The 27258-nt window shown below is 55.4% G+C and overlaps 2 protein-coding genes across 2 annotated transcripts; both read right to left on the reverse strand.

Moving 5' to 3' along the window:
* Positions 1-2618: 2618 nt before the first annotated feature.
* Positions 2619-13030, reverse strand: DDI2 (DNA damage inducible 1 homolog 2). The gene is made up of 9 exons (XM_060259578.1): positions 12880-13030; positions 12615-12738; positions 11907-12149; positions 10768-10894; positions 10197-10324; positions 9002-9130; positions 8820-8923; positions 7772-7961; positions 2619-4602 (listed from the first exon to the last, which is right to left on the reverse strand). Exons 1-9 carry the CDS (start codon positions 13015-13017, stop codon positions 2873-2875), a joined length of 2913 nt encoding a protein of 970 aa, XP_060115561.1. The 5' UTR covers positions 13018-13030; the 3' UTR covers positions 2619-2872.
* Positions 13031-15444: 2414 nt separating this feature from the next.
* Positions 15445-26339, reverse strand: DDOST (dolichyl-diphosphooligosaccharide--protein glycosyltransferase non-catalytic subunit). The gene is made up of 11 exons (XM_060259579.1): positions 26186-26339; positions 25157-25267; positions 22685-22771; positions 21708-21811; positions 21415-21509; positions 21098-21191; positions 20481-20629; positions 20127-20274; positions 19897-20017; positions 16444-16550; positions 15445-15686 (listed from the first exon to the last, which is right to left on the reverse strand). The coding sequence occupies exons 1-11, from the start codon at positions 26337-26339 to the stop codon at positions 15537-15539; spliced, it is 1320 nt and encodes a 439-aa protein (XP_060115562.1). The 3' UTR covers positions 15445-15536.
* Positions 26340-27258: the final 919 nt, after the last annotated feature.

Raw genomic sequence — 27258 nt, forward strand, 5'->3', positions numbered from 1 at the left:
CCCGCAATCCCAGTTGAGATCTTGGGGGGGGGGAGCAGGAACTTCCCAGGCAGCACGGGGGAGGGGAGGGGGGTGGCAGGCCACCCTTCAGGGATCCTCACTGAACCTCTCTGGAAAGCAGGAAGTGCTGTGGGCCAGACTGAAAAGGGCAGGGGAGGCAACCAGCAGGCTGCAAGCCCTCGGCTGGCCCTTCTAGCACACCCTTCCCCTTCTTTGCAAGCGGGGGCTGGGGGTAGGGGTGCAGAGTCATCCACTTTAAAAAGATACAGATCCAAACTCCAGCAGGGATTGCTGAGGACGTGCCAGCCAGCTAAGCAAACCAAAGCCTCACATCCGCCATGGTGGGCACAGCTGCCAACCTCTCCTAGCCTACCTGCCCCAACAGCCCCTTGGAGCTAACCTTCCCCCCTCGAAGGCCACCACAAGAGTCCCTTCCCCCCTTTGGCTACCTGGCAGCTGGAGTCCGCAAATGCCAATACCAAGTGGTTCTGAAACATTACCCCCCCCCCCAAGAAGGGGCCCCACTCCCACCGGTCACTTGGTCTCCAATAAGCCCCCTGGAAGGTGGGGTTCTCAAGACCCTTGGAGTTCCCCAAGAGCTGAAGGCTGCGGATCTCTCCTAGGCCAACACGGTCCCACAAACTTTCCACGAGACGTGCTCTCTTGGATCAGCCTGACTGGAAACAGAAGCCACTTCTGGAAAACTCGGACACATCCCAGTTTCACAATGCAAGGCCATCGGTTCACAGTTCCCCCAAAGTGCAGGGGCTTCTAAAAACAGCTTAGCTCTTTCGGCAGGCTTTCAGCTGAGGCAGCAGACGTCACTTGTCACTGGCCTCCCCCCTTCATTCCACCCCAGGGCTACAAGACCACCTGGACCTGGACAACAGGCCATGCTTGGGAGGCAGGAGTTGCCATTTTACTACTTGGCGCTTCTCTGTAATTTTAGATTTTATATATTTTAAAATTGGGGGTTTTTTTACTGTTGTTTTAATGATGTAACCCTCCCTGAACCCGTCCTGCGAGAAGGGCGGGCTAAAAACCCAATGAAATAAATGAATAGGGAAAGACCCCTGCACTGCTCTGGCACTTGGAGCATCCAAATTCCAGAGCCCTAAAAACAAGCATCTGAGCCTGCTTCCCCCCAGGGGGTCTCTGTGCGTCTGCAGAGCCAGCAGCCCGGAAGACCAAAGATCCCATCACCTAAGGAGGCAAACAGCCATCTGCAGAAGTCCTGTGGGAGCGGCCACAAACCTGCCAGCACCTCTCAGGGCGCCAAGGAGGCACACTAAATAGAGCCTAGAGGGCGAAGGCTTCTTTCCCTAGCATTCTAGTAATGTAACAACTTAGAGAAAGCTTGCAAAACACTGTATAGTAAAGAAATAAGGCACTATCAGACTACTGCATGCAAAATCAATAAGACAGTCCCAGAGGAAGGATCATAAGGATCTGAAACGAGAATGGACTGGTTTTGCATCGTTGGACAGTATTGTTTGGAAAGAACCTGATATCATCCTATGGAAAGCAGTGAAGTTGTGTGCTCCGGATAGTATTTGTCACTGAAATTTACAATGCATCTGGCTGTGGCAACTCAGAGGCTCAGGGTGGACGACAAGGACCCCCCCCCCCCCAGGAAATCAGAATCTTCGACTATGTCAATACTGGGGTGTTTCCAGAATTTACGGACTGGTCACTACTGAACGCGCGCACACAACATGAAGCATTCTCTCTCTCACACACAGAGGGCATGATACATTCTGGCAACCCACCCAGCTTATTTCAACAGACTCCTCCCCCAGCCACTAATGCAGCAGCAGGAATGTGTCAGCCAGGGCAGCAGTGCCACAGAGGGGCCCAGCCAGCACACCAGCATCACCTGGGCCACTCCTGGCTCCATCGGCGGGAGGCTGCCAGGCACACCATTCTCAGCGGACGTCAAACCCCCCCCCCCCCCCCCACTTCCAGGCTTGCTGGATCCTGCAGGCAAAGGCTGCATGAGTGGTCTGTGGGGGCAGAGGCCCCGCCCCTTGGGATCCCAGCAAAGAAGAAGAAGATATTGGATTTATATCCCACCCTCCACTCCGAAGAGTCTCAGAGCGGCTCACAATCTCCTTTACCTTCCTCCCCCACAACAGACACCCTGTGAGGTGGGTGGGGCTGGAGAGGGCTCTCACAGCAGCTGCCCTTGCAAGGACAACCTCTGCCAGAGCTCTGGCTGACCCAAGGCCATTCCAGCAGGTGCAAGTGGAGGAGTGGGGAATCAAACCCGGTTCTCCCAGACAAGAGTCCGCACACTTAACCACTACACCAAACTGGCTCTCCGAAGGCCTGGGCTTGGTGCTTGCACTCCTGTCCTGCAAAGCCGTCCATGCCCCGTGCTCCCACACCAGCACCGCTTCTGCGCTCTGCCATTTGCCAAGCCCCACCAGCCCACATGATCAGCAGAGGCATCTCTGGCGCAAGCCCTGTGGACACGGATGCACTGCCCACGAGCACAATCCACGGCCACGCACAGGCCCCACTGCCTTCAGCAGCCCTTGCGCAAAAGGCGCTCCTCCCGAAGGAATAATGTCTCATGGCTCATTCTCTAATCTCGGATCTTGTTTCAAAACAGGGACTTAAATAAAAGATTTATCTTTATTCCATAATGCATCATCTTAATAATAGTAATTAAAAGTTGACGTGTGATACAAGATTTGATTTTTAAAAAGCCCGAACTGAACAAGGAGGGAGGAAAGACAGACAGACAGACAGAAGATACTTTGGCTGCAGATAAAGGGTTTTGTTTTTGAAACGTCTGGCTCAATCATGAAAGCAGGCTATGCGATGCCATTCCGAAGTCGCCAGCAGAAGCCGGGCCCTCCTCCGAGGGTTATGTGGGAACCACAATCTTCTGGGCTAGCAGGAGGAGGAGGGCAAGATCCACATTCCCACCAGCGCGTGCCAGAGCCTCGCTGGCTTCCTGGGGTGTGAAGCCCGCCCTCACAAGCTCATCCGGGTCCACCAATGGAGGCTGAGGAGCGGCAGAATCAATCTCTGGAGAGCAGCTGTGCTGGGCGCCTGTGGAGGAGACGGGCGTTCCAGGTTCTCCCGGAGGGAAATGCAAAACACGCAGAGATTCACCGAGGTCCAGACGAGAGGGAGGCGGGTTCTGCCCCCAAGCTTCGTTGCCTGCAGTTTGGCCAGAGGAGAAACTCAGAGGGAACGCTCCAGAGCACTCAGCACCTGCGGGAGAGTCACAGGAAGCCGTGGAAGGTCTTGGAACCGAGCTCTCCAAACCCAGAGGTGCTTCTGTTATTCGAGCTCCTTTGTGCTCCAATTCTAGTGCGTCCTGCCCGTCCTCTGCTCCGGCCCCAGCCAGTGGCGGGACCCCCACTGAGGCCTCCTCGGGGACACCTGCAGGAAAGGAGGAGGAAGAGGAGAGGCTCCCGCCCGGGCATTCATGCTGCTTCCCTCCAAAGATCTCCCCGCCTGTCGTTTCCTCACCAGGAAGGGTCCCCAGCTGAGCCAGGCTCTCCTCATCCCCCGCAGCCTCCTGGTAGCTGGCCACAAGAAGCTGATGGAGCTCCTTCAAGGCAGAGGCCAGAGACGGGCAGCCCGAGTCTCCCCCCGGACGGCTCAGCTGCCCTTCAGCAGGAGGAGGAGAGCCGGAGAAGCCCCCCGCGGCAGAGGGGTTGGCGGATTCGAGCGCTGTTCTTCCTGACAGCTTCCAACCACTGGCAGAAAGTGGCTCCACAGAGAGAGAAGAGTCGGACTTGGATGGTTCTGCCTCCATCATGGAGCACTCGGCATTGTTCAGAGCAGAGCAAGTGACATTCTGCTCTTCCAGCCGCTCGCCTGCAGCCATGAAGGCCTGGCCGGGGGCCTCCACTTCCATGATGGTTTCGTTCCCAGCAGGAAGCAGGTGTGCTGCAGGCTCTGCTCTCGGAGCCCCCTCCGGGGAAAACCTCACCTTGCCGCCCGGGGCCAGCCCTCCTTTTGTGGGGGGTGGAGGTGCGCCCGGGGCAGACAAATCCTCTGGGGTTCCAGCCGCCTTCTGTTGCTCGTCCAGCGGCTGCTCCAGGCCAGGCTCCTCAGACAGCAGCTTGGGGCCTGCCAGACCCCGTCCCAGACGCAAGGGAGGCAAGAGAGCAGCAGCAGCAGCAGCCCCGGGCAGCCGCCTCCCTTCCGCTCCTTGCAAAGGGGACTCAAGCCGTGGGCCGCGGCCGCCTTTAGCCCCAGAGGGCTGGGGATCGCCAGAAGCAGCGGGCTTTGCACACGTCTTCAGGGAAGGACTATCTGGACGACCAGGCAGTTCTGTTCCAGCGAGAGAAGCATCGCGGTCAGAAAGATCCAGCAAGGGCAGAGGCAGGTCTTCCCTCCCGGGTGTGGCCGGCCATCCAGGAAGGGACCCCACAGACTTGGCAGCTCGAGGGCAAACCGCCTCAGCCAGACTGCGCTTGGGAGAGCCGAGGGTCGGAGCAGAGACCGAGCGATCGAGTGGCCGGCTGAAGGACTTGCTGATCTCCACACCTGTTTCCGGAAAGCGGACTGGACATTTGAATCCGTCAGAACTTGGTAGCAAAGACATTTCTGGTGAGGTAGCTTCTTTGTCAGTATTCTCTGTAAAGAGAGAGAAGAGCGGCGTAAGACCGACGGGGCTGAGGCCACTTTCACGAGAAGGGGCAAAGCGCATTCAGCAGGCTTACTCTGACCCACATGCAGGGGGGTGGGGTGGGGGGAAGGGACGGCTCACAGGATCCCGCCTGCCTCAGCACCCAAGCAAAGTTCAGAACCAAGAAGTCAGAGAAACGAGAGAGGTCATTTCTCAGGAAACGGCAAGGAGCCACTGACCAGCTCAAACCTGCTCTACGGCCAGCGCTGCTGCCTTGGCCTCGCCAGCTGGGGGCTCTTCCTCCCCCCACCGAGAGAGAAGAGCCCGGAAGACTCGGCTGCAGCCGGAGCACAAGGCTCTGGCCAGCTCCACAGTGGCTGTCCGTGGGGCTCGGGTTCAAGGCAGGGCATTCCTGCTGGCTCCAAAGAAACCTCGCCGAGGTACCACAGGCACACGCACACCCATGAAAGACAGCCCAGGCCACATGTGCGCCCCAGCAACAGCAGTCGCAGCAAGAGGCTATGTTTGTGGGCTGCACCCAGAGCGTCAACTGCCTTGGGGACATTCGGTGGGCCAAGGTCTGCGAAGCCCCCAGCAAGACTCCCAACCCCACCTCTTGGGCCAAAGAGGCCAGGCCAGCCGTTCAGAGAGGGGCATAACCACGGTCCTGCCTGGGACTGGGGCACACGTCTGACATCGGATGGAGAACCAAAGCATCATACAAGAAGCGGAGGCCCGCTCCGTGGAGAGTGTCGGAGCCCCAGGAAGCAGGTGGAATCATCAGAAACCGGGGCTGGGTGTAAATACCTGGTCTGCGGCCCACTCCAGCAGCGGCAAACCCCCACTACATGCATCAGGGCTTCTGGTGCTCTGTTTCGGATTAGGAGACAAACACACCAAACGTGGGTTAGCACACGGCACACGCCCCGTCCTGGCATCGCCCCCTCCCCCTCCGTCGTCCTCAGCAGCATCAAGGCCTTTCGCGTGTTGGGAAGAACTGCCGCTCTCCTGGGCTTCCTGCCTGAGTCGGTTCTGAACATGGCTGCCGGCTTCCGCTCCCTCCTGCAACCGCTGCTCACTTGCTCTGCTCTCTGCCTGGCTTGCAGGTTCTTCCTGCCGTCTCTTCCCTTCTGCTTGAAACTGGAAATACGGCCAGCTTCAATGGGAGCGGCAACCCCTCCTGATGCGGAAACAGGATGGGGCAGCGAGGGGGGCCGAGCAGGACCCCAGCCGATCTCCCTGGTTCTGCACGGGAGGCGCTCCGGCAGGGAACTCCTGGGCTGCTGCTGAGGGCCCTGGCCAGCCTGCCTGGCTGTGCTGGTGCAACGTGACTCTCAGGTTGGGCTCCATTTGCTGCCTGCCTCCTTGTCAGCCACACCTTGCCTCCAGAAAGAAGCACCAAACTTCCTCAGCCATCCTCTCCTTGGAAGTTACATGAGCTGAGCTGGGCTGGGCTGGGCTGGCTGCTTCTGGCTGACTGAACATGCTCCAACGTGCCTGGAACACTTGCCTGAAAGTTTCTCACCAAAGAGGTTTCCTAACGTCCCTTACAGACCTGCAGCAGAGAAATCTAGGCCCAGCAGGAACAGAGAGTTGCATGGGAACTTTCTGAGTGCCTCTGGCTGGACACTCAGCAACACCGCCTAGTTAGAGAGTGGGCCAGCAGTCTGGAAGTCCCTTTTGGGGGTGGGGAATGGTGAGACGTGTGCATCACCCCTCCTCAAAAGACACACCCTGGGTGGATTTCCCCAACAGGAAGCGTCTGGGCTCAGGCTCACGCGTGGGAAGTCCAAATCTAAAGCAGCTTGGGGAAAGGAGACTCCCACGACACGCCTCGTGTGCAGCAGAAGGAAAGCAAGAAAGATCCATTCCAAATACAAGCCTAACGTTGCCTCTGGAAGCTTCATGGCTGAAACGTTTCTATGGCATGGAAGGTGCAATCCTGATCCCTCGCTGGGCGGGGGATGGGAGACCACTGAGAGTTCTCAACTAAGAGCTGGATAAGAAACTAGATAAAAACCTGCCCCACTTGTGCCAGAGTGCCAGCGGCTGGATGGTTTCACCGGACACACCCAGCAGTGGGCCAAGGAAGCCTGGGTGGCAAGTGATCCGTTTCCTTGGGCAATCAGGCACAGTTTTCTGCTTCCCCTGGCCAGGCAGCCTGCCCGTTGCTTCCTGGGCTGCCACCCTGACCAGATTGTGGCCAGGAAGCACTCCTGCAATTGTCCTGTTTGCACTCCCAGCAGTCATGTCCTCATCAGGAGGCACTGAGGCTGCTCTTCCACTGACCTGCAGTCACCATTACGAGGGAGGGAGGGGAAGTGAGGGAGGAGGGAGGGAGGGAGGGGAAGGGAGGAGGGAGCTGTGCTTCAAATCCCTAGAGAGGCCATCTGGGAAGGGCAAAATAAAGCGCAAGAAAGAGCTGGGTCTGCTCAAATGGGAACTTTAATGCTGAAGCCCCATCCAAAGGGCTTCATTCCCCTTCTGTGTCCTGTTTGCCACTTCTCCACGAGAGCTTGGGCGGCTGGCTATGCGAGGATACAGAAGGTCCTGCGGCAGACGGAGTCTACTGAAGCCCGGGCCCAGCTTCTTGTGCTCGCTCTGCCTTCCTGCTCTCTTACTCGGCGCTCTCTGGAGAATCCGACTGCAGCTAACAGTTTTGAAAGGAGCAGGAGGGTGACATTCAATCAGCTTTTGAGTTTTAGCCTTTCTGAGATCTTGTGGCTGCTACTGGCGTGGGGGCACCTCTTGCCTGCATCCTCAGAGGTGGGCCGGCCTGCCTTGGTCAACGGGGCAGACGAGCTGAGGACCGACGGCTCCCATCAGGACAAGTGCCTGCCAGCCAGGCCGAGTGGCTGAACAGGGTGGGCAGGACCTGGGTTCAAATCCCCACTCAGATCACTGGCAGGCTCTGGGGAAGGACCTGGCTGCCTCACTTGCTGCACTGGACTGTGGTTGGATTAACACACACTAATCTCTTAGCGGGATACAAACCTGACCCTAATTCTAACAGAGCAGCCAGAGGGACGGCTGCAACCGGAGAGCACTCTCTGCTGAGGCCTGGGAGCTGCTGGTGCTCCAGCCTCCCCAGAAGGCACGTCAAGCCCAGTCCTGCGGCAGAGCCTCTGAGACCCTGCCTCGGGGAGGGGCCTCCCCTGCTCCCAGTCCCGGAGGTACCTGCTTCCTGGACGGACTTCTGGATGGCCTCTGCCAGCTCCTGGTCCGCAATCTCCTCCGGCCTCACATCCTCCCGGCCAGCCCCATACGCCAGCCTGGCACACTCGGGCAGCTCCCCCTCCGGCAGGAAGGTTGTCTGAGAACCGGTGGTGCCGATCACCAAGACGTTCTTCTTGAGGTCAATGGAACACTGGGAAAGGGGAGGGACCAAGGAGGGAGAAACTGAGCCATTGGATGGCAGGAGCCCCCAAGCACCTTTTGCCTCGGTAGAGTGGGTGGTGAGTGCTACTCTAAGGGGCACAGCCAAATGCAGCACCTCTCTCCTCGCTTCAGTTTGGAGGCTTATTTATCACTGGAACCCAATCTTTACAGTACATTCACAGGAGACCAACAAGGTTCAGAACACGTCTGTCAGATTTCCAGGTTCTCCTGAAAAAACTGAAGAAAGACGGATGAAACGTCTTGATATCAAGAACAGACATCTTTGGAAGGGCTTCCTTTAGTTCCATGAACTAAACACTGGAATATTGTTACTCCTTTGTGATTGGAAAGGCTGCTTTTGAACTGTCTTCTGTGAATGTTTTTTTTGTTACATGCTCTTTTCCATTTGAAGTTCTATGTGAAGCTTGGTCAGAACACCACTGGCCTCTCTACAGTACACTGTCTGGTGTTTAAAGTTTCTAGCATAATGGGGAGGCAGGCGAAATGGCCATGGGCCCAGCATCCTCAGGAATCTTCTGGCCTCGCCAGTTAGGCAGGAGCAACACTCCCTCCTCTCTAAGCTGCGGAGTTCTGTCAGCAAAAGTTCTACTTCGTGAGCAACCAGCATTAAAGCTGCAGGTTACTGCATGATTAAGCTTGCTCTGGGCCCATTTTTCCTGAGCCAAGGCAAAAATCTGTGAGCTAGCTCACACTCACTCAGCTTAAAGGGAACGCTGCGATCAGGAGGCAAGAGAAGAGCACCTGCAGACCCTGAGCCTTCGCTCTTAAGCCCTCCACCTCCCCGAGAAACGACTCGTCCGCAAGCCCTTCCTGACTCAGGCCTCACCTGGTGCCTCTTCAGCATATCCAGCCCCAGCAGCATGTCCATGGGCTGCTCCTCTAGAATGGAGAAGGAGCACGGCAGGAAGTCCCCTTCGATCTGTACCTGGGCTGAAGCAGACGGAGGCCAGGCGTCAGGGCTGGCAGGTTTCAAAAGGCCCACCCAGGCCGCCTCTTGTGCCCACTCACCTAGGTGCACGCGGCCAATGATCTTCTGAGTGCCCACGCCTTTGGCAATGCCTGCCCACCGCCGGTCCACGAGCCGCATGATGTTGCACCTCTCGGCACACGCTTGGCTCATGATTGTCATCTGAGCCCCTGCCAGGGACACGACCGGCAGAGAGAAAACGCTCCAGAGGCAGAAAGAGCAACTAACGTCTTCCTACACCGCGCCCCCCCCCCCCCCCGCCGTGGGGATTTTCGCACAAGGAAAATTAGAGCATCGGGTACAAGCCCCCTCCGCCCCCCTGCACACAAGGATAGGCAAGGACTGCAGCTCCCCCCCCTCCCCTTTGGTGTAGAGCCAGTTTGGTGTAGTGGTTAAGTGTGCGGACTCTTATCTGGAAGAACCGGGTTTGATTCCCCACTCCTCCACTTGCAGCTGCTGGAATGGCCTTGGGGCAGCCATAGCTCTCTTATCTGGGAGAACCGAGTTTGATTCCCCCTTTCTCCACTTGCAGCTGCTGGAATGGCCTTGGGGCAGCCATAGCTCTCTTATCTGGAAGAACCGGGTTTGATTCCCCCTTCCTCCACTTGCAGCTGCTGGAATGGCCTTGGGGCAGCCAGAGCTCTCTTATCTGGGAGAACCGGGTTTGATTCCCCACTCCTCCACTTGCAGCTGCTGGAATGGCCTTGGGGCAGCCATAGCTCTCTTATCTGGAAGAACCGGGTTTGATTCCCCCTTCCTCCACTTGCAGCTGCTGGAATGGCCTTGGGGCAGCCAGAGCTCTCTTATCTGGAAGAACCCGGGTTTGATTCCCCCTTTCTCCACTTGCAGCTGCTGGAATGGCCTTGGGTCAGCCATAGTGGTTAAGTGAGCAGACTCTTATCTGGGAGAACCGGGTTTGATTCCCCACAGAAGGGATGGGCAGGTGCCGATGTACAAGCTGGGCATCTCCTAAGCCAGGCCAGGCCCCACCCCCTGGTTAGCCTCCACCAGTCCCCTCCACTGGCAGCACGAGGCCTTCCTTCCTGCCCAAGCGCTGCTCTCGGAAGCCTTGGTGTTAGAGACAGGGGGGCCTGTGCCCACAGGCCAGGAACAGGCAGGCTCCAGAGCTGAAGGACAGCAGAGGGGCTGAACGTCCCCCACCCCTGCACTGCCTCATGCCCTGCTGTGCTTGGGCCAGAGGGAGAGGAGCGGGAAGGGGACCCACTGCAGCCTCACCCGAGTCCACAAAGGCCTTCACGGGGTGGCCGTTGACCTTGCAGTTGATGTAGAGCATCACCACCTGCCCAAAGCTCTCAGGAGCCTCTTCCATGGCAATCGTCATGTTCTCCTCAATGTTTTGCTGCCTGGATCCAAGGCGAAAACAAGGCTCAGGGCCATAAAGACGCTCGACTGTGCTCCCCACTGCCTTCAGGGCCGCTGAGGTAGCCTGCCCTGCTCTCAGCCCTGGGGGGCTCTACTGGTGGGTGGATAAAACCACAGTGAAGAGAGTACGGGCAGGGCTGAGGGTTCCAGCTGTACTGCCGCACCTTGAAGACCCCTCCCTCCCCCCACCATGGCCCAGAGGTGGCAACCCGTTGCTCTCTGCTCTGTGCAGCCTCTTCTCTGCTCAGGGGAGCCAGCCCCTCCCACTTGCTGCAGGGAGTGCCCCCCCACCAGACAGCCCCCACGAGGAGCAGAGGCCACCCACCTCCTGGGCACCCAGCCCACAGGGCCAGAGCTGCCCTTGTCCAGCTCAGGGCTCCTACTGGGCCCTCCCTCCCTCCCCCCAGCCTCTGGGGTGGGCTACCTAATGTCCTCCTCGATCTTTGCCTGAGCCTCCAGGTCAAAGGGGTCGGCTGAGAAAAGACGGATCCTCTCCTGCTCCCGGCGGGCTCGATCCTGCTGCTGCTCCACCAACACCTGGGAGAACTTCTCTGATGACACAAAGATGCATGTAAGTTGGAAGCAGCGAAAGACACCCAAGAAAGGCCCGCAGTCGGGGCTGCTCAGAGATATGAGGTCCCCTCTGCCGCTGCCACCATCACCTACACAAAGGCTTCCCCCAAAATACAGTCAGGTAGCAGGAGACCTGGACCAAAACTGCCCCCCCCCGCTTGAAAACTGTTTCCCATCTTGTGGTGCTATCACTCAAGCCCATCAAACTGGAGGAAGAAATTCTTGAAGAGGGAACTGCCTCTTGGAGGTTTCCAGGTAGCCACTTTCATCTTAAGCTCTGCTGTCGTAACTACAGGTGATTTGAGGGCCTTCTTAAAAAGAACCCCCCCCCCTCCCCATTCCCCTCTTCCCCTGGCTTGCTTCTTTGTACACGCTCAAAAAAGGCCAACGCTCATACCGCCCCGTCCACTGTTTGCCCTGCAAAGAGGCAGGAAAGCCCTCTCTGCCAAAGCCCTCTTCAGTTGAGTCAGAACTCATTCCTTGCCCCTCCCCCCCTTTCAGCAGTTGAGCCTCTGCTTGGAGCACAGAAGGTCCCCGGTTCAATCCCCAGCAGCACCTCCAGCTAAAAGGGTCAGGGAGGAGGGGAAGTGGAAGCTCTCTGCTGCCACTCTGACTAGACCCTCTGGACTGGAGAGCTGCTGCTACTGCTGCCAGGCTAAGCAGACAACAGAGATGCTGATGGACTGAGGAAGTATTAAGGCAGCCGGGGGGCTGGGACCAACCCTTCCGGGAGGGGCAGTTCAGCTGCCATGGCCAGAGGCTGAGCAACATTCAAGCAGCTTGCAGCAGGCTGAAGCCCCAAGTCCACGCGTGGAAGAGCAGGAAAGAGCTCTGTGTGGCTCGTTGCTTGTCAGCCTCTCGCTAAACAACACTCCAACCTGTGCCATCAGAACAGCCCACCCCTGCGAGGCGGGAGCGGCTGAAGAAGGTCTCCCCTGGCAGAGAGAACCTTCCCGACCGATGTCCCCTGCCCTCCCTGGAGCCTCTTACCCAGGTCTCCGCTCAGCAAGGCTTCTGCCAGGGGCGGGTTGCGTTCCTTCAGCAGGGAGAGCTCGTGGGGGTTGGCCAGCAGCATGTCCCGCAGCAGGGCGGGATTGTCCAAGCCCTGGGGGATGGGGGGGCCTTCGGGAGGAGAGGCCCGGGGGGGCGGCGCAGGCTGCTGGGGGGGCAGCTGGGCTGCCTGGGCAGACGTCCCGGGCACTGTGATGCTGCTGAAGTCTATCCTGGGCAGGCCTAGGGAGAAGGGGAAACCCATCAGCACATCTGTGCCACAGCAGCCTCTAGCACACCGGTGGCCACACTTGCTTAACATAAGGGCAACAAAGACGGAACGTCAGACGTTTGGGGCAGGCGGGCGGGCGGGCAGGAAGGAAAGCAAATAGATGGCCGAGGGAGAGGTGGGAAAAGGCAGCTTTACTTTTAAATGCATTTCCAAGCCACCGGCTGTGGTGATAAGTGATTGAAAGAGAACGGCCTCCTCCAGGCCAGCCCGTGGGGGCGTTGAGAGCCGCAGTTTGGCCACCCCTGCTTTAGAGGCCGCAAGGAGCCCCCTTGGTTACCCGCAGGGAGGGGAGGGGAGGGGAGGGGAGGGGAGGCCCGCCCATTCTCAGCTCCAGGGCGAGGGCCTCTCCCCTCCCTCCTCTCCCCCGGTTGCAGGGCCTGCGGCGGGGCCCCCAGAGCGGAGGGGGGGGGTCTCACCCGGGAAGGGGGCGGCGGCCCCGCCATTGTCCACCTGCTGCAGGATCACCACGTCGCCGTCCTTCAGGCCGTAGGAGGCCAGCGAGCGCCGGTTGTCCGTCAGGGGCACCTCCGCGTAGACCAGCTGCGGGGGGGGGGAGGGGGGTGGGGAGGGGGGTGAGGCGGGGGGCAGCCCCTCCCCTCCCGTCATCCGGGCCCCCGCCCCGCCCCCCCCGCGGCGCCTCCCTCCCCCCCTCCCCTCCCCCCCCCCCGGGCGGCGGCCGACCTGGCTCTCCGCGGCGGGGATGCCGGACTCGAGCTCGCACAGGGCGCGGAAGTTCTGCAGCTCGAAGTCGGCGTCCACCTGCAGCGAGAAGGTCACCTCGGAGCGGTCCCGCCGCAGGCAGAAGACGGTCAGCAGCATCCTGCCCCAGCCGCGCTCGACGGCACCGCCGCGCCACGGCGTCGCAAAAGCCCAGGGGCGGGCCCCGCTCTGCGCCTGCGCCGCCCCGCCCCCAACGCAAGAAGAGCACAGACACGCCCAGTGGGCGGGGCGAGGGAGAAGGGCGCTTTTATTCAGGGGAGGAGGAGGAGGGTACAGGGGCAGGCAGGCAGGCCTCTGCTGCAACAACCCCCCAGTCCGACTTCTCCTTCTCCTTCATGTGCAGGAAGACGATGCTGAAGAGGAAGAGGCCCACCATCATGGGAAAGGCGCTGGCGTAGTACGGGTAGGCCGAAGGGATGAAGCGCTCGTACTGCGTGTGCTGCAGGGGCCGCACGGACACCTGCCCCGGAGAAGAGAGGAGAGGAGAGCTCAGAGCCCCCTCCCCAAACAAGCCTCACTCCCGCCCCCCCAGGAGCATGTGGGTGGAGGGGGGAAGGTCCCTTCTCTTCTCCCCCCCCCAGCTGTCTTGCACTTTGTACCCTTCAAGGCTGGGGGGGGGCAGCTTTAGCACACAGCATTTGCACTGCAAGACATGGCCAAGCCCCCCAGCAAAGGGGGAGGGGCTCTTTCTTCTAACTGTTTTCTGGACCCTTCTGTCCTCTACCTCACTGGACTTCACGGCTGCCCCAAACAGCACTCCAGGGAGGCAGCGTCTACACCATCTCACAGCAAGTGCCAGGCAATCCCTCACAGCTCAACACCCCCTCCGGCCTAGAACTCCTCCCGGCTGTGGCTCTGCTAGTGGCAAGGCCCGACCCCGGCCAGATCAACCTTCAGGGATACCAGAGACATTCTGGCAGATGATCACACAGTGCTGATTCTTTAACATGTAGCTCTGCATTTCAGCTATTCTACTGATGCAATTCTAGGGCAAGTGGCAGCCAACGTGTGTTGTGGTTTGCCATTGCCTGCCTCTGCAGAGCAACCCTGAACTTCCTCAGTGGTCTCCCTAACCTTGCTTAGACTGGTGTAGCCTGGGATATTCAGAGTTTAGCCAGATTTTACGGAGACTCGAGCTCGCACAGGGCGCGGAAGTTCTGCAGCTCGAAGTCGGCGTCCACCTGCAGCGAGAAGGTCACCTCGGAGCGGTCCCGCCGCAGGCAGAAGACGGTCAGCAGCATCCTGCCCCAGCCGCGCTCGACGGCACCGCCGCGCCACGGCGTCGCAAAAGCCCAGGGGCGGGCCCCGCTCTGCGCCTGCGCCGCCCCGCCCCCAACACAAGAAGAGCACAGACACGCCCAGTGGGCGGGGCGAGGGAGAAGGGCGCTTTTATTCAGGGGAGGAGGAGGAGGGTACAGGGGCAGGCAGGCAGGCCTCTGCTGCAACAACCCCCCCCCCACCCCCTCAGTCCGACTTCTCCTTCTCCTTCATGTGCAGGAAGACGATGCTGAAGAGGAAGAGGCCCACCATCATGGAAAAGGCGCTGGCGTAGTACGGGTAGGCCGAAGGGATGAAGCGCTCGTACTGCGTGTGCTGCAGGGGCCGCACGGACACCTGCCCCGGAGAAGAGAGGAGAGGAGAGCTCAGAGCCCCCTCCCCAAACAAGCCTCACTCCCGCCCCCCCAGGAGCATGTGGGTGGAGGGGGGAAGGTCCCTTCTCTTCTCCCCCCCCCAGCTGTCTTGCACTTTGTACCCTTCAAGGCTGGGGGGGGGCAGCTTTAGCACACAGCATTTGCACTGCAAGACATGGCCAAGCCCCCCAGCAAAGGGGGAGGGGCTCTTTCTTCTAACTGTTTTCTGGACCCTTCTGTCCTCTACCTCACTGGACTTCACGGCTGCCCCAAACAGCACTCCAGGGAGGCAGCGTCTACACCATCTCACAGCAAGTGCCAGGCAATCCCTCACAGCTCAACACCCCCTCCGGCCTAGAACTCCTCCCGGCTGTGGCTCTGCTAGTGGCAAGGCCCGACCCCGGCCAGATCAACCTTCAGGGATACCAGAGACATTCTGGCAGATGATCACACAGTGCTGATTCTTTAACATGTAGCTCTGCATTTCAGCTATTCTACTGATGCAATTCTAGGGCAAGTGGCAGCCAACGTGTGTTGTGGTTTGCCATTGCCTGCCTCTGCAGAGCAACCCTGAACTTCCTCAGTGGTCTCCCTAACCTTGCTTAGACTGGTGTAGCCTGGGATATTCAGAGTTTAGCCAGATTTTACGGAGACTCGAGCTCGCACAGGGCGCGGAAGTTCTGCAGCTCGAAGTCGGCGTCCACCTGCAGCGAGAAGGTCACCTCGGAGCGGTCCCGCCGCAGGCAGAAGACGGTCAGCAGCATCCTGCCCCAGCCGCGCTCAACGGCACCGCCGCGCCACGGCGTCGCAAAAGCCCAGGGGCGGGCCCCGCTCTGCGCCTGCGCCGCCCCGCCCCCAACACAAGAAGAGCACAGACACGCCCAGTGGGCGGGGCGAGGGAGAAGGGCGCTTTTATTCAGGGGAGGAGGAGGAGGGTACAGGGGCAGGCAGGCAGGCCTCTGCTGCAACAACCCCCCCCCCACCCCCTCAGTCCGACTTCTCCTTCTCCTTCATGTGCAGGAAGACGATGCTGAAGAGGAAGAGGCCCACCATCATGGAAAAGGCGCTGGCGTAGTACGGGTAGGCCGAAGGGATGAAGCGCTCGTACTGCGTGTGCTGCAGGGGCCGCACGGACACCTGCCCCGGAGAAGAGAGGAGAGGAGAGCTCAGAGCCCCCTCCCCAAACAAGCCTCACTCCCGCCCCCCCAGGAGCATGTGGGTGGAGGGGGGAAGGTCCCTTCTCTTCTCCCCCCCCCCCAGCTGTCTTGCACTTTGTACCCTTCAAGGCTGGGGGGGGGGCAGCTTTAGCACACAGCATTTGCACTGCAAGACATGGCCAAGCCCCCCAGCAAAGGGGGAGGGGCTCTTTCTTCTAACTGTTTTCTGGACCCTTCTGTCCTCTACCTCACTGGACTTCACGGCTGCCCCAAACAGCACTCCAGGGAGGCAACGTCTACACCATCTCACAGCAAGTGCAAGGCAATCCCTCACAGCTCAACACCCCCTCCGGCCTAGAACTCCTCCCGGCTGTGGCTCTGCTAGTGGCAAGGCCCGACCCCAGCCAGATCAACCTTCAGGGATACCAGAGACATTCTGGCAGATGATCACACAGTGCTGATTCTTTAACATGTAACTCTGCATTTCAGCTACTCTACTGATGCAATTCTAGGGCAAGTGGCAGCCAACGTGTGGTGTGGTTTGCCATTGCCTGCCTCTGAGGAGCAACCCTGAACTTCCTCAGTGGTCTCCCCAACCTTGCTTAGCCTGGTGTAGCCTGGGATATTCAGAGTTTAGCCAGATTTTACAGAGATTCTTGAAAAGGCAAGAATGCCTGGGGCTGAAGGCCATCTCGCCTCCTTTCCGGGGAGACCAGACCCAAGCCGTGCTTGCTTACCTGCGTAGATGAGTAGAGGTGGGTGTAGCCCAGGCGGTTGTAATCCACTTTGAACTGGAACACTCCGTAGACATCAGGCAGTTTGAACTGGACGCTGTATTTGCCTCCTAGGAGCCAAAGAAATGGCGGCCTTTATAGTAACTTCCAGTGGCAGCAGAAGGAACCCAAGCAAGGCCTTGGAGCTTCCTCCTTTCCAGCCCCTTCGACAAAACCCGCTCCCAGCTTGCCCAGCTCTGGGCTTCCCAAAGCAGAAGGTGGCAGTGGCAGCTTCAATAGTTACAGCTCCTGCTGCCACCGCCTCTCCTAATCCTGAGGCTGTTTTACAGCTAAGCAACCTAAGGTCGTGTTCCTGTATGAGACAGGGCCAGTTTGCATGGTGAACACAGAAACTGCAGCTCTTGACCTCAGCTACAAGTTTCCATTTGTGCCTGTTTGCTCTTGCCCTGGCAGCAAACAGTATAAATAAGGAGGCTGTAATGATTTGAACTTATATATCTGTGTTCATTTAACTGTTGGTAAGTTGCAGTAGGAAAGGGCGGTGAAAGGGGGGGATGAGTGAGCGAGGGCATTGGTTGGGCAGAGCTAGGAAGGGGTGGGGGTGGGGAGGGGAGAGAGGTCTGCAGTGAACTCTCACTTTGGGTGTCAGCCGTGGTCCAGCAGCAGCCTCTGCAGAGTCTAAGGCCACAGTGTCTTCTGGTCAGAAACCCATTTAGTGCTGCTGCATTACAATCTCTAAAAAGAGAGACTGATAATACTAAGAGGCCATATTATTGGCTAAAGAGAGCCCACCCGCAGACTGGCAAACTACTCTGAGTGTGAGAGAAAGCAGCTGATAGAAACTTGAGTTTACAAAGGGATGGAGAGTGAGGAGAGGCAGTGGAGTAAAGTGAAGAGGAGGACACCTCAGTTAGTAGTTATTCATTCCCGCTGTTTTACCCACTGAAATTATAAGCAGTTATACATCCTGAACCCAACACGCTTCACATACAAATAGTTTTACTTTGTGTTATTAAATGCTGGATTCATATATTAGAATAACATAAGAGTCTCATTTTCAGGGCCACACAATCCAATGAAAAAGCCTCAAAGCTTGGGTACAACGAATTTACAGTCTTGGGGAAGGGGAAAGCTATACGTAGTCAGACTTATAGGTTGGACTTCAGAAAGGCAAACTTTGATAAACTTAGAACTATGCTGGGTAAAATCCCATGGTCAGAAATACTTAGCAGGAAGGAGGTTAAGGAGGGGTGGGAGTTTCTTAAAAGCAAAATACTGAAAGTGCAATCACAAACTATTCCTATGAGAAGAAAAAATGGAAAAGGCTAAAGCCAAAGTGGCTCCATAAACAGCTCTCTAAAGACTTGAGAAATAAAAAGACTCCTTTAGGAATTGGAAGGAGGGCCTTATAACCAAGGATGAATATAAACAAATCACCAGTGCTTGTAAAGAAAAAGTTAGAAAAGCTAAAGCTCAGTATGAGCTTAGGCTGGTCAAAGATGCTAAAAACAAAAAAGGGTTATTTTCTTATGTTCAGAGTAAGAAAAACAGCAAGGACATGGTAGGCCCATTGCGAGGGCAAGAAAGTGAAATTGTAACAGGTAATGAAGAGAGGGCGGAACTGCTCAATTCCTACTTTTTCTCAGTCTTCTGAGGGGACATGGCAAAAACAGAACATATAAGGAGAGTATGAAGTTCCAACCTAGGATCAGCGTAGGGGTAGTACATATACACCTAGTTTCTTTAAATGAAACTAAGTCCTCGGGGCCAGATGAATTGCATCCAAGGGTTCTAAAAGAGCTTGCGGATGTAATTTCTGAGCCTCTGGCTATTATTTTTGAAAATTCTTGAACAGGGGAGGTGCCGGAAGATTGAAGGCGGGCGAATGTTGTCCCCATCTTCAAGAAGGGGAAAAAAGAGGATCCGGGTAACTACCAACCCGTCAGCTTGACGTCTATACCTGGAAAAGTTTTAGAACAAATCATCAAATAGTCGGTCCTGGAACATTTAGAAAGAATTAATGTGATTACTAAGAGCCAGCATGGTTTGCTCAAGAACAAGTCATGTCAGACTAACCTGATCTCTTTTTTTTGAGAAAGTGACTACCTTACTGGATCAGGGGAATGCTGTAGACATCGTTTATCTTGATTTCAGTAAGGCTTTTGATAAGGTTCCACATACTATCCTTGGTAAAATGTGGTTTGGATCCTGTTACCGTTAGGTGGATCTGTAACTGGTTGACAGATTGCACCCAAAGAGTGCTTGTGAATGGTTCCTCATCCTCTTGGAGAGGAGTGACAAGTGGAGTGCCTCAAGGATCTGTCCTGGGACATGTTTTGTTCAAAATCTTTATCAATGATTTGGATGAAGGAATAGAGGGAATGCTTATTAAGTTAGCCAATGATACTACATTGGGAGGGGTTGCAAACACAGAAGAAGACAGAAACAGGATGACCTTGACAGGCTGGAAAACTGGGCTAAAACCAATAAAATGAATTTTAACAGGGATAAATGTAAAGTTTTGCATTTAGGTAGGAAAAATCCAATGCATGGATATAGAATGGGGGAGACTTGTCTTAGCAGTAGTATGTGCGAAAAGGATCTAGGGGTCTTAGTGGATCATACGCTGTACATGAGTCAACAGTGTGATGCGGTGGCTAAAAAGGCAAATGCAATTTTGGGCTGTATCAACAGAAGTATAGTGTCCAGATCACGTGATGTGATGGTGTCGCTTTACTCTGCTCTGGTAAGACCTCATCTGGAGTATTGTGTTCAGTTTTGGGCACCACAATTTAAGAAGGATATAGACAAGCTGGAACGGGTCCAGAGGAGGGCAATGAAGATGGTGAGAGGTCTGGAGACCAAGTCCTATGAGGAAAGGTTGAAGGAGCTGGGCATGTTTAGCCTGGAGAGGAGGCAGCTGAGAGGTGATATGATCACCATCTTCAAGTACTTGAAGGGCTGTCATATAGAGGATGGTGTGGAATTGTTTTCTGTGGACCTGGAAGGTAGGACCAGAACCAATGGGTTGAAATTAAATCAAAAGAGTTTCCGGTTCAACATAGGAAGAACTTCCTGGCCATTAGAGCGATTCCTCAGTGGAACAGGCTTCCTCCTCAGGAGGTGGTGGGCTCTCCTTCCTTGGAGGTTTTTAAACAGAGGCTAGATGGCCATCTGACAGCAATGAAGATCCTGTGAATTTAGGAGGAGGGGTTTGTGAGTTTCCTGCATTGTGCAGGGGGTTGGACTAGATGACCCTGGAAGTCCCTTCCAATTCTATGATTCAGTGGGGAAAATTAAATAAAGTGATTGGAATTACATACATCAAGAGAGAAGTCGTGACAGTGGTTTTAAGTTTGGGGCTGCCAGAAAACGAGCACCGCAGGGGCCCAGCAGGTAGCTGATTTCTTTGTGAGACTGATCTTTGGGATAAAGGCAGGCAAAAAGGCAGCTCACCGTTCCTCTTCAGGAAAGTCCTGACAAATGGGTCGATGCGAACAAACTCGAGCTGAATGTCATCCCCATCAAAGGGGACCCACTTGCCATCAGAGAGCTTTTCAATCACGATGCTGTACTCCTGCAAGACAGAGGAGAGCCATGTGGGAAAACCCTCGGGAAGCTCTCCCCTGACCCCAGAGGGCGCGCGCACACACACACACACACACACACACACACGGGGAACTCACCACTAAGTCAGTGACAGTGTAGGCACTAGGGGGCGCCGTCTCCCCCACCCGATGGTGGGACACCTCTCCAACCCGAAGGACGCCCTCTTCCTTGAACACCCAGCGCGACAAGGCAACAGCCAGCTCGAAGTTCCCAGTCTGGGGGGACCTGCGTGACACAAGAGGAGAGGAAACCTCAGCACGGCACAGCAGCCTTCTTCCCGCAGGAGATGTGGCAGCTGCAGACCCTTGCTCCCTCCCACTCAAGAAAGGCTCTACCGGCAGAGCAGACTGTTCCCTCCCCCCCCCTCCACCCATGGAACTGGGCCAGACTGTCAACACACTTTGTCGGTACAGAAGACAGCCCTTCCACACCTTTGGGAGCCTGGCGTAGCCTTCTGAACAGCAGAGTTGAAGAATGCATCACTGAAGAAATCCAGGGAGCCGCTGAAAACGACGCGGGCATTATTTCGGGCCTGGAGACCAGCTATCAGGAGCGTGTTCTTCCCTACTGCGTGAGGGTACTAAAGAAGACGACAGGGGCAGTCACTGGACGGCAGCAGCACGCTCAGAGAAAGCAGCCTCTGCCCCCCGTCTATTCATAAGGAATGCAGGGCCCACGTCCTCCTGCTGCTGGGATCTGCACCACATCCTCTCTTAATAAAATGAGACACCGGGGTGGGGGGGGAGGAGAGTACAATATTGCTACACTCAACCCAAGAGGTTCTTGGAGAACCTTCAAAAACCCAGGAAACAAACATCTTCAGCAGTACACTCATGAAGTGACAACCCCAGTGATTAAACGCAGCAAGAGGAGTTACAAAGAGCCCCCACGCGTGAGGGCTGCACTGGCTCAGGGTAGATCTACTTGCAGCCACCAACCCTGGCAGCAGCGCAGGATCCTGCCAGAAGCTCCCACCGCCCTTCTCCCCGGGGAGCAGCACCCTGCCTGAGCAGGAGCTCCCTTCCCAGGGCCCCCGTCTGTGCCGCACCTGTGTGATGGGCTTGTCTGGGAAGAAGGAGTAGGAGGTGGAAGAGCCCGTCAGGATGTCCAGCACCAGGGGGTTCTCAGGGTCAGCCACCATCCTGGGCAGAAAGCGTCCCTTCAATGAATGAATGAATGAAAGCGGCCCCTGGCTGCCGCACAGGGCCAAGCCCACCCCAGCCCTCCCGTGGGGATGGATCGAGAGCTCTTGCAAAGCCCAAAGGGGTCCTGATGGAGCAATTAACCCGCAAGTCCCAAATGGAATAGGGGCCAGGCCTGCCTTCCAGCGGCAGAAAAGCTTCAGCTTCAGGCCAGGAAACTCACCCAACTCCCCGGAAGAGGATGGGGTTCAGCGGCCTTTTGCCCACAATCGTCGGAGCCTTCAGGAGATTGTCAGAGTCTGCCACAATAAGAGTGTGCTGCGGGCAGGAGGGGGTGCTGCTTAGAGCCGACATTCCACACAGGGGCCTTCAGCCAGGCTCTGGGGGGCCAAGCAGCAAGCCCTCCCATGCTCCAGCCAGCTTCCTGCTCCTTCTGCCAGGTCTTCACGTCTCTAGTCAGGTCTGGCAGAGCAGCAGCCCTGGGATCCGCATAATGCTGCCATGTAAAGCACCTACCTGGCCCAGATCTGACACATCATAGTTGTGGTGGTCTATGGCAGCTGTCTTCTCCTCATCAAACTCTATCCCACACTCGCTCCCAAGCTCTCGAAGAGGGTCGCCTAGGAATTAGAGCAGCAGACCCCAAAAGGGGGATTCACTGACCACCACCCCGACCAGCTTCCCAGAAAAGCTCTGCTCAGTGCTCTTCCATGCAGAGGTAATTGAGGCAGAGCAAAAAACCCCCAAAACACGAGGGAGAAAAAGAGCAAGCATTCAACCATTTCATTATTATTCATTTACAGAATTTGTATCCCTCCTTTCTGCTCATTCTGCGACTAGGGGAAATCTCTGGATGCTGCAGGCCCCAAAGTCGTGTCCAACCAAAGACTGGGACTGTTTTCTCTCCTAGGAAAGAAACTTTGCACACAATAGCCCCAGTACCCGTGAAGGAGTAGGAAAGCACTCTGGAAGCACAGGCACACTGTCCTTTAGAGACCCCGGCTTGGCCTCCTCGGATCAGGGAGTTCTCAGTTCTCTGGCTATAGAGCCTGAGGGGGAAAAGGTAACATCCATGCTTGCATTCTGTGAGCATGTTTTGCATCAGCAGCCAAGCTTTATAGCTTTGGTAATCCCAATTCAACAAGATCCCCAGGAGAAGGGCAATAAAGGAAGACTGGCCACACCTGGCCATCTTCTAAGGCTTCCATCCAACTACAACAAAATGCGAATCAGCCAATGAATGCCTCTGCCTCTGAGGGCTCTAGCGCTGGAAGCTCCTGGGTCCTCACGCCTGCCACAGGACTCCAGTTCGTTTTCACCACAACAACTGGAGTGACATCTCTGCCCACAACAGGGCAAGATGGAAACCAGAAGAGCCATTTCCTGGGAGAAAGTCCCACCAAATAAAATGGGGTTCACTTCCAATCAGGCCTGCTTAGGACGGCTCCCTAAAGACCCTCTTCTCCATTTGAAAAAACAAATGTGGTACTCACCAATGTCTGAACTGGCAGCCACAAGAACATTTCCACCTCCATCAATAAAAGCAGCGATAGTCTCCACGTTGATGTTGCCACCAAACTCTGAAATGAAGCATCTGAGGTGCTTAAAGGTGATTACACAAAGTTGCCAACATGCACATTATGCAGACTGCCCACGCATCTGCCCCACAGATATAAACAAATTCCAGGGATTTGGCATATGGACACAGTAAAAATCACAAATTATGAAAAAACAGAGACAAACAAACCTTTTTCCTTCAAGCGTTTGGTGGAACCTCGCAAGCATATTTCAACACACTTCCTAAGCCAGAGGTATCAAACTCATTTGTTACAAGGGCTGGATCAGACATAAACGTCACTTTGTAGGCCAGACCATGCGTGCCATAAAATGTAACATGAGATATAGGAGATATAAACTTTATAAAGGTGATATCAGATGTTGAATGGCAATAGCAGGTGAATGGCCATAGCAGACTTAGTTGCACCAGATATGATATGTAGAGGAGGAGTAGACACAGAGATACTAGCATTGATAATGAGACAGGAAACCCAGGTCTCAATTCCATCCTGGGGAATTCAGTCCAGGAGGATGCAAAGAACAAATGGACATAAGTCTGACAATAGAAGCCACAACATTCAATTGCTGACCTAAGAGTAGCAGTGCTCTTTTGAAGGAATTTCAAAGGGAGATTAGAAAGAGAGACTGTTGAATTCCAATTGATAATGAAGTTCAAGACCAGGCACCCACCTGGACTGAATCGAGAGCTTGTTTTCCTGTCTCACAATGTGTGCTATAATCATTTGCCATCTAAAATCACTCCACTGTCCAAGATATAACGACCAATTCAGGTGTTCTAATTTTTAATCAGGTCTTTTTGAAAGAAAGTAAATTCAGATAGAAAGAGAAATCCAATTTAAAAAGCAACTTTTCAGAATAAACCAGTGTACATTGTGCTTGTCAGAAGAATCCATCCACCAACCTGCCCTCCATCCAAAGAAGAAAAGTGCTTGCACACAAAAGCTTATACCTCGAATAAAACCTTGTTTGTCTTGAAGCTGTTTTTTCTTTCTCTTTCCTTCCCCTCCCTCCCTTCTCAAAACAGGAGGAGCAGCCCCAAAGAAGGAAGTACAAGCCATAAGTGTGCAAGCGTCATGGTAGATAACTCACTGGAAATGTCCAGACAGTGTGCAATAAAAAAGGCCAACACTATGCTGGAGATTATTAGGAAAGGAACTGAAAGCAAATTAGCTTGTATCATAATGCCCCTGTATAAATCAAAGGTGCAGACGCATTTAAAACGCTGTGTACAAAAAAGATACAGGACTGGAAAAAAGAGCAAAAAAGGGCGATTAGAATGATTAAACGGTTGGAACACTTTCCCTATGAAGAAAGGTTAAAGCGCTTAGGGCTCTTTAGTTTGGAGAAACGTTGACTGAAGTTTTCAAGATTATGCATGGGATAAAGAAGGTATTTATTTATTGGATTTATATCCCGCCCTCCCCGTCGAAGCAGGCTCAGGGTGGCTGAGGTAGAGAAAGAAGTACTTTTCTCTTTTTCTCACAATACGAGAACTTGCGGACATTCAATGAAATTGCTGAGCAGTTGGGTCAGAATGGATAAAAGGAAGTACTTCTTCACACATGGAATTCACTGCCACAGGAGGTGGTGGCGGCTACAAGCACAGATGGCATCAAGAGAGGATTGGATAAACACGGAGCAGAGGTCCATTAGTGGCTATTAGCTACAAGGTATAGATGGAATTCTCTGTCTGGGGCAAGTGATGCTCCGTATTCTTGGTGCTTGGGAGGGGGGGGCAAAAGTGGGAGGGCTTCTAGTGTCCTGGCCCCACTGATGGACCTCCTGATGGCACCTGGTTTTTTGGCCACTGTGTGACAGTGTTGGACTGGATGAGCCATTGGCCTGATCCAACATGGCTCCTCTTATCTTCTCATGTGTGTGTGAGAAGGTATGAGAATCTCTCCTGAATGAAGCAGCTACAGAGGTGTGTGTGTATGTAAGTATGTAATGAGAGAGGGGGGGGGATGGATGGAACAGGCAGGAAACAGAAGGAAGGGAGAAAACAGCCACTGAGAAAGCTGGGGGGGAAGCAAACTATACTGCAGCTGCAGCAGCAGCCTTGGAAAAGAAAGCAGAAGGAAGCAGCTTGGGGGCAGGATTTGAGCCCTGTGCGGGCCAGACTCGTCCAAAAGACTGCATGTTTGATACTCCTGTGATCTAAGCGGGATTATGCTCCATATGAGCAAAGAAAACCCCATGCAGTTCCTAGATGCATAATGTGCGGGCCAGACTCGTCCAAAAGACTGCATGTTTGATACTCCTGTGATCTAAGCGGGATTATGCTCCATATGAGCAAAGAAAACCCCATGCAGTTCCTAGATGCATAATGTGCATTCAAAAGCTTGGCTTTTCTACATCGTTTTATTCATGAGAACATTCTGCCTTACCTTCTACAGATGGAGAAAATATGATCAGGTTGTCGTACAGAAACTCTCCATATTTGATGAGAGACAGGCCTGGGTCATCCGCAGTCTTGAAGGTGAGATCAAAGTCTCTGTCTACATATAAAAAGATGGGAGAAAAACACATGGTCAGTATTGAGCAAGGAGGGAACAGGCAGAAAACAACATCAGTCCGCTTGCTTTCCACACCGCTAGCCTGCCAGAGACCATATTGAAGAAGGCATTAAATAAATAAAGCTTATACAGTGCAAAACACTGAATGGAAAATCTGTCTACATAAGCCGGAGTTCTGTTTCCTCTGGGATCCTGCTCTTCAGGAGAGTCAACTGAGTGGAGGGCGAAAAGTACTGTCTGCACAGGCACAGAAAGCTGGTTCAAGTGATGGGGGCAGGGGAGTGCAGCCTCTGTCATGGGTCTGTGTGACACCTCCTGGCCCCCAACTGGGTCTAAAGGGCCTCAGGCAGTGGGTGAAAAACCTTGGCCTGCCTAAGAACCTGGAAGGGCACAGCCAGGCAGAGGGGGCAGGCAGACCAAGGGCCTGTCTTCCTGGCAAACACCAGAGCTCAATGAACGGACGTCCGGTTCTGTGTACAGAAGGCCGAAAGCGCTCTCGTTGGAGGCGGCAGGAATGGCTCAGGAGAGGCACCTGTACAGGTGGGCCAAGGGGGTGAGGTAAGCTTTCAGACTTCTGGGAGGCCAACTCAAAGGCACTGCACTAGTTTTCAGTCCGAAAACCCCGAGTTCAGCCTCTGCGAAGAGACCGTGGGCAGCCAGCATTACGGGGCTCGACTCAGGAGGGAACCGGGAGGCTGAGACCCCGCCTGGCCTGCTGTGGGCTCTTCTGGCCGCCACGTGTCAAAAAGGGCGCTGGACAGCGAGTGGCCCCGAGGGCCGCAGGGCGGGGCTGGCGGCACGGCCCCCTCGGCTCCTCTTCTCCACCGAGCACCGGCGGCGGCCCTCCCAGCTGCTGCCCGCAATGCAGCGGCGCCTCCACCGCAGGAGCCCCGCGCTCACCGGCCAAGCTGCGCAGGAAGAGCGAGTGGGTGTCCCGCAGGTTCGTGTTCTCCAGCAGCACCAGGGTGCGGCGAGGCCCACCGCCCGCCCCCGCCAGGCCCAGCAGCGCCGCCGCCGCCACCAGCAAGCCCCGCACGCCCGCACCCGCCGCCATCTTCCGTCTTCCCTCTCGGAAGCGCCGCTCCTGGAGCCCACCAATCAGAAAACAGCACCGCCCGCCCCATCCTCTAATCAGGAGACCCCGTTCCTACGAAGCCCGCCCCTTGCATCACCGGGACCAATCATAGAGAGACAGCTCCAGCACCGCCGGCCCTCAGGGGAGGTTCTTCAGCCAATCCTGGCTCGCTTTGCCTGGGACCAATCCCCGCTCTCTGCCGGCTTCTGGCGACCAATTAGAGCTGACCAAACGGGATCTGACGTTCAAATCACCCGACGGCCTGAGCGGCTGTTGTCTCGGCAACCGAGGCGCCCAGCGGGATCTTTTTAACCTCTGCGGCGAAACCCGCACCCTCCCCCTGAGCGACCACAGAGCGGCGGAGACGGAGTGGCCGGTGGGTGGGAGGACTTTATTCCTGGCACAAACAGAATTCCAACTGCGAGACAGCGGCGAGACCCCGCCCCGGAAGCCGGGCTGGAAGAGGGGACCCCCCCCCCTGAGTGGGAGGGAAGGGCTCTCCAGAGTCATCTAGTCCAGCCCCTGCAGGAGGCAGGCAGTGGGTCAGGCTCGGGGACACCGGGCGTATTCCCCTGCCCCGGCGACTGCGTCACTTTCCGTTTTTCTAATTCCATACTTTCTTGCATTGTTCATGTCGCTTTTATTTTGGATTTTTTTGCATTGTTTCTGATTTTTGTCATTCTAGTCCTATTGCATGGTTTGACCGTACATAATACGCCTGAAGTCCCTGTGAGAAATGCCGGCTACAAATAAGCAAACATTTAAAATATAATTATTTTAAACAGCAGCATTAGTTAATATTATTAATAAATATGAGCATTCTCTCATGACATTTCTTTCAAATAAAATCTGACAGCAGGCAGGCACCTGTCAGCCTCAAGAGGCCAAAAGAAAATAA

This window comes from Heteronotia binoei, chromosome 18 (assembly GCF_032191835.1).
Source record: "Heteronotia binoei isolate CCM8104 ecotype False Entrance Well chromosome 18, APGP_CSIRO_Hbin_v1, whole genome shotgun sequence".
Taxonomy (NCBI): domain Eukaryota; kingdom Metazoa; phylum Chordata; class Lepidosauria; order Squamata; family Gekkonidae; genus Heteronotia; species Heteronotia binoei.

Coding starts and splice junctions, on each gene's coding strand:
- DDOST (XM_060259579.1), bottom strand. CDS start 26,339: ATGGCGGCGGGTGCGGGCGTGCGGGGCTTGCTGGTGGCGGCGGCGGCG. Junction 21,192..21,414: donor ATCCTCTTCCGGGGAGTTGG/GTGAGTTTCCTG, acceptor CTTTCTGCCCAG/GATGGTGGCTGACCCTGAGA. Junction 16,551..19,896: donor GACTTTCCTGAAGAGGAACG/GTGAGCTGCCTT, acceptor TTTGGCTCCTAG/GAGGCAAATACAGCGTCCAG.
- DDI2 (XM_060259578.1), bottom strand. CDS start 13,017: ATGCTGCTGACCGTCTTCTGCCTGCGGCGGGACCGCTCCGAGGTGACC. Junction 10,895..11,906: donor CTTGCTGAGCGGAGACCTGG/GTAAGAGGCTCC, acceptor TTGTGTCATCAG/AGAAGTTCTCCCAGGTGTTG. Junction 10,325..10,767: donor AAGATCGAGGAGGACATTAG/GTAGCCCACCCC, acceptor CCTTGGATCCAG/GCAGCAAAACATTGAGGAGA.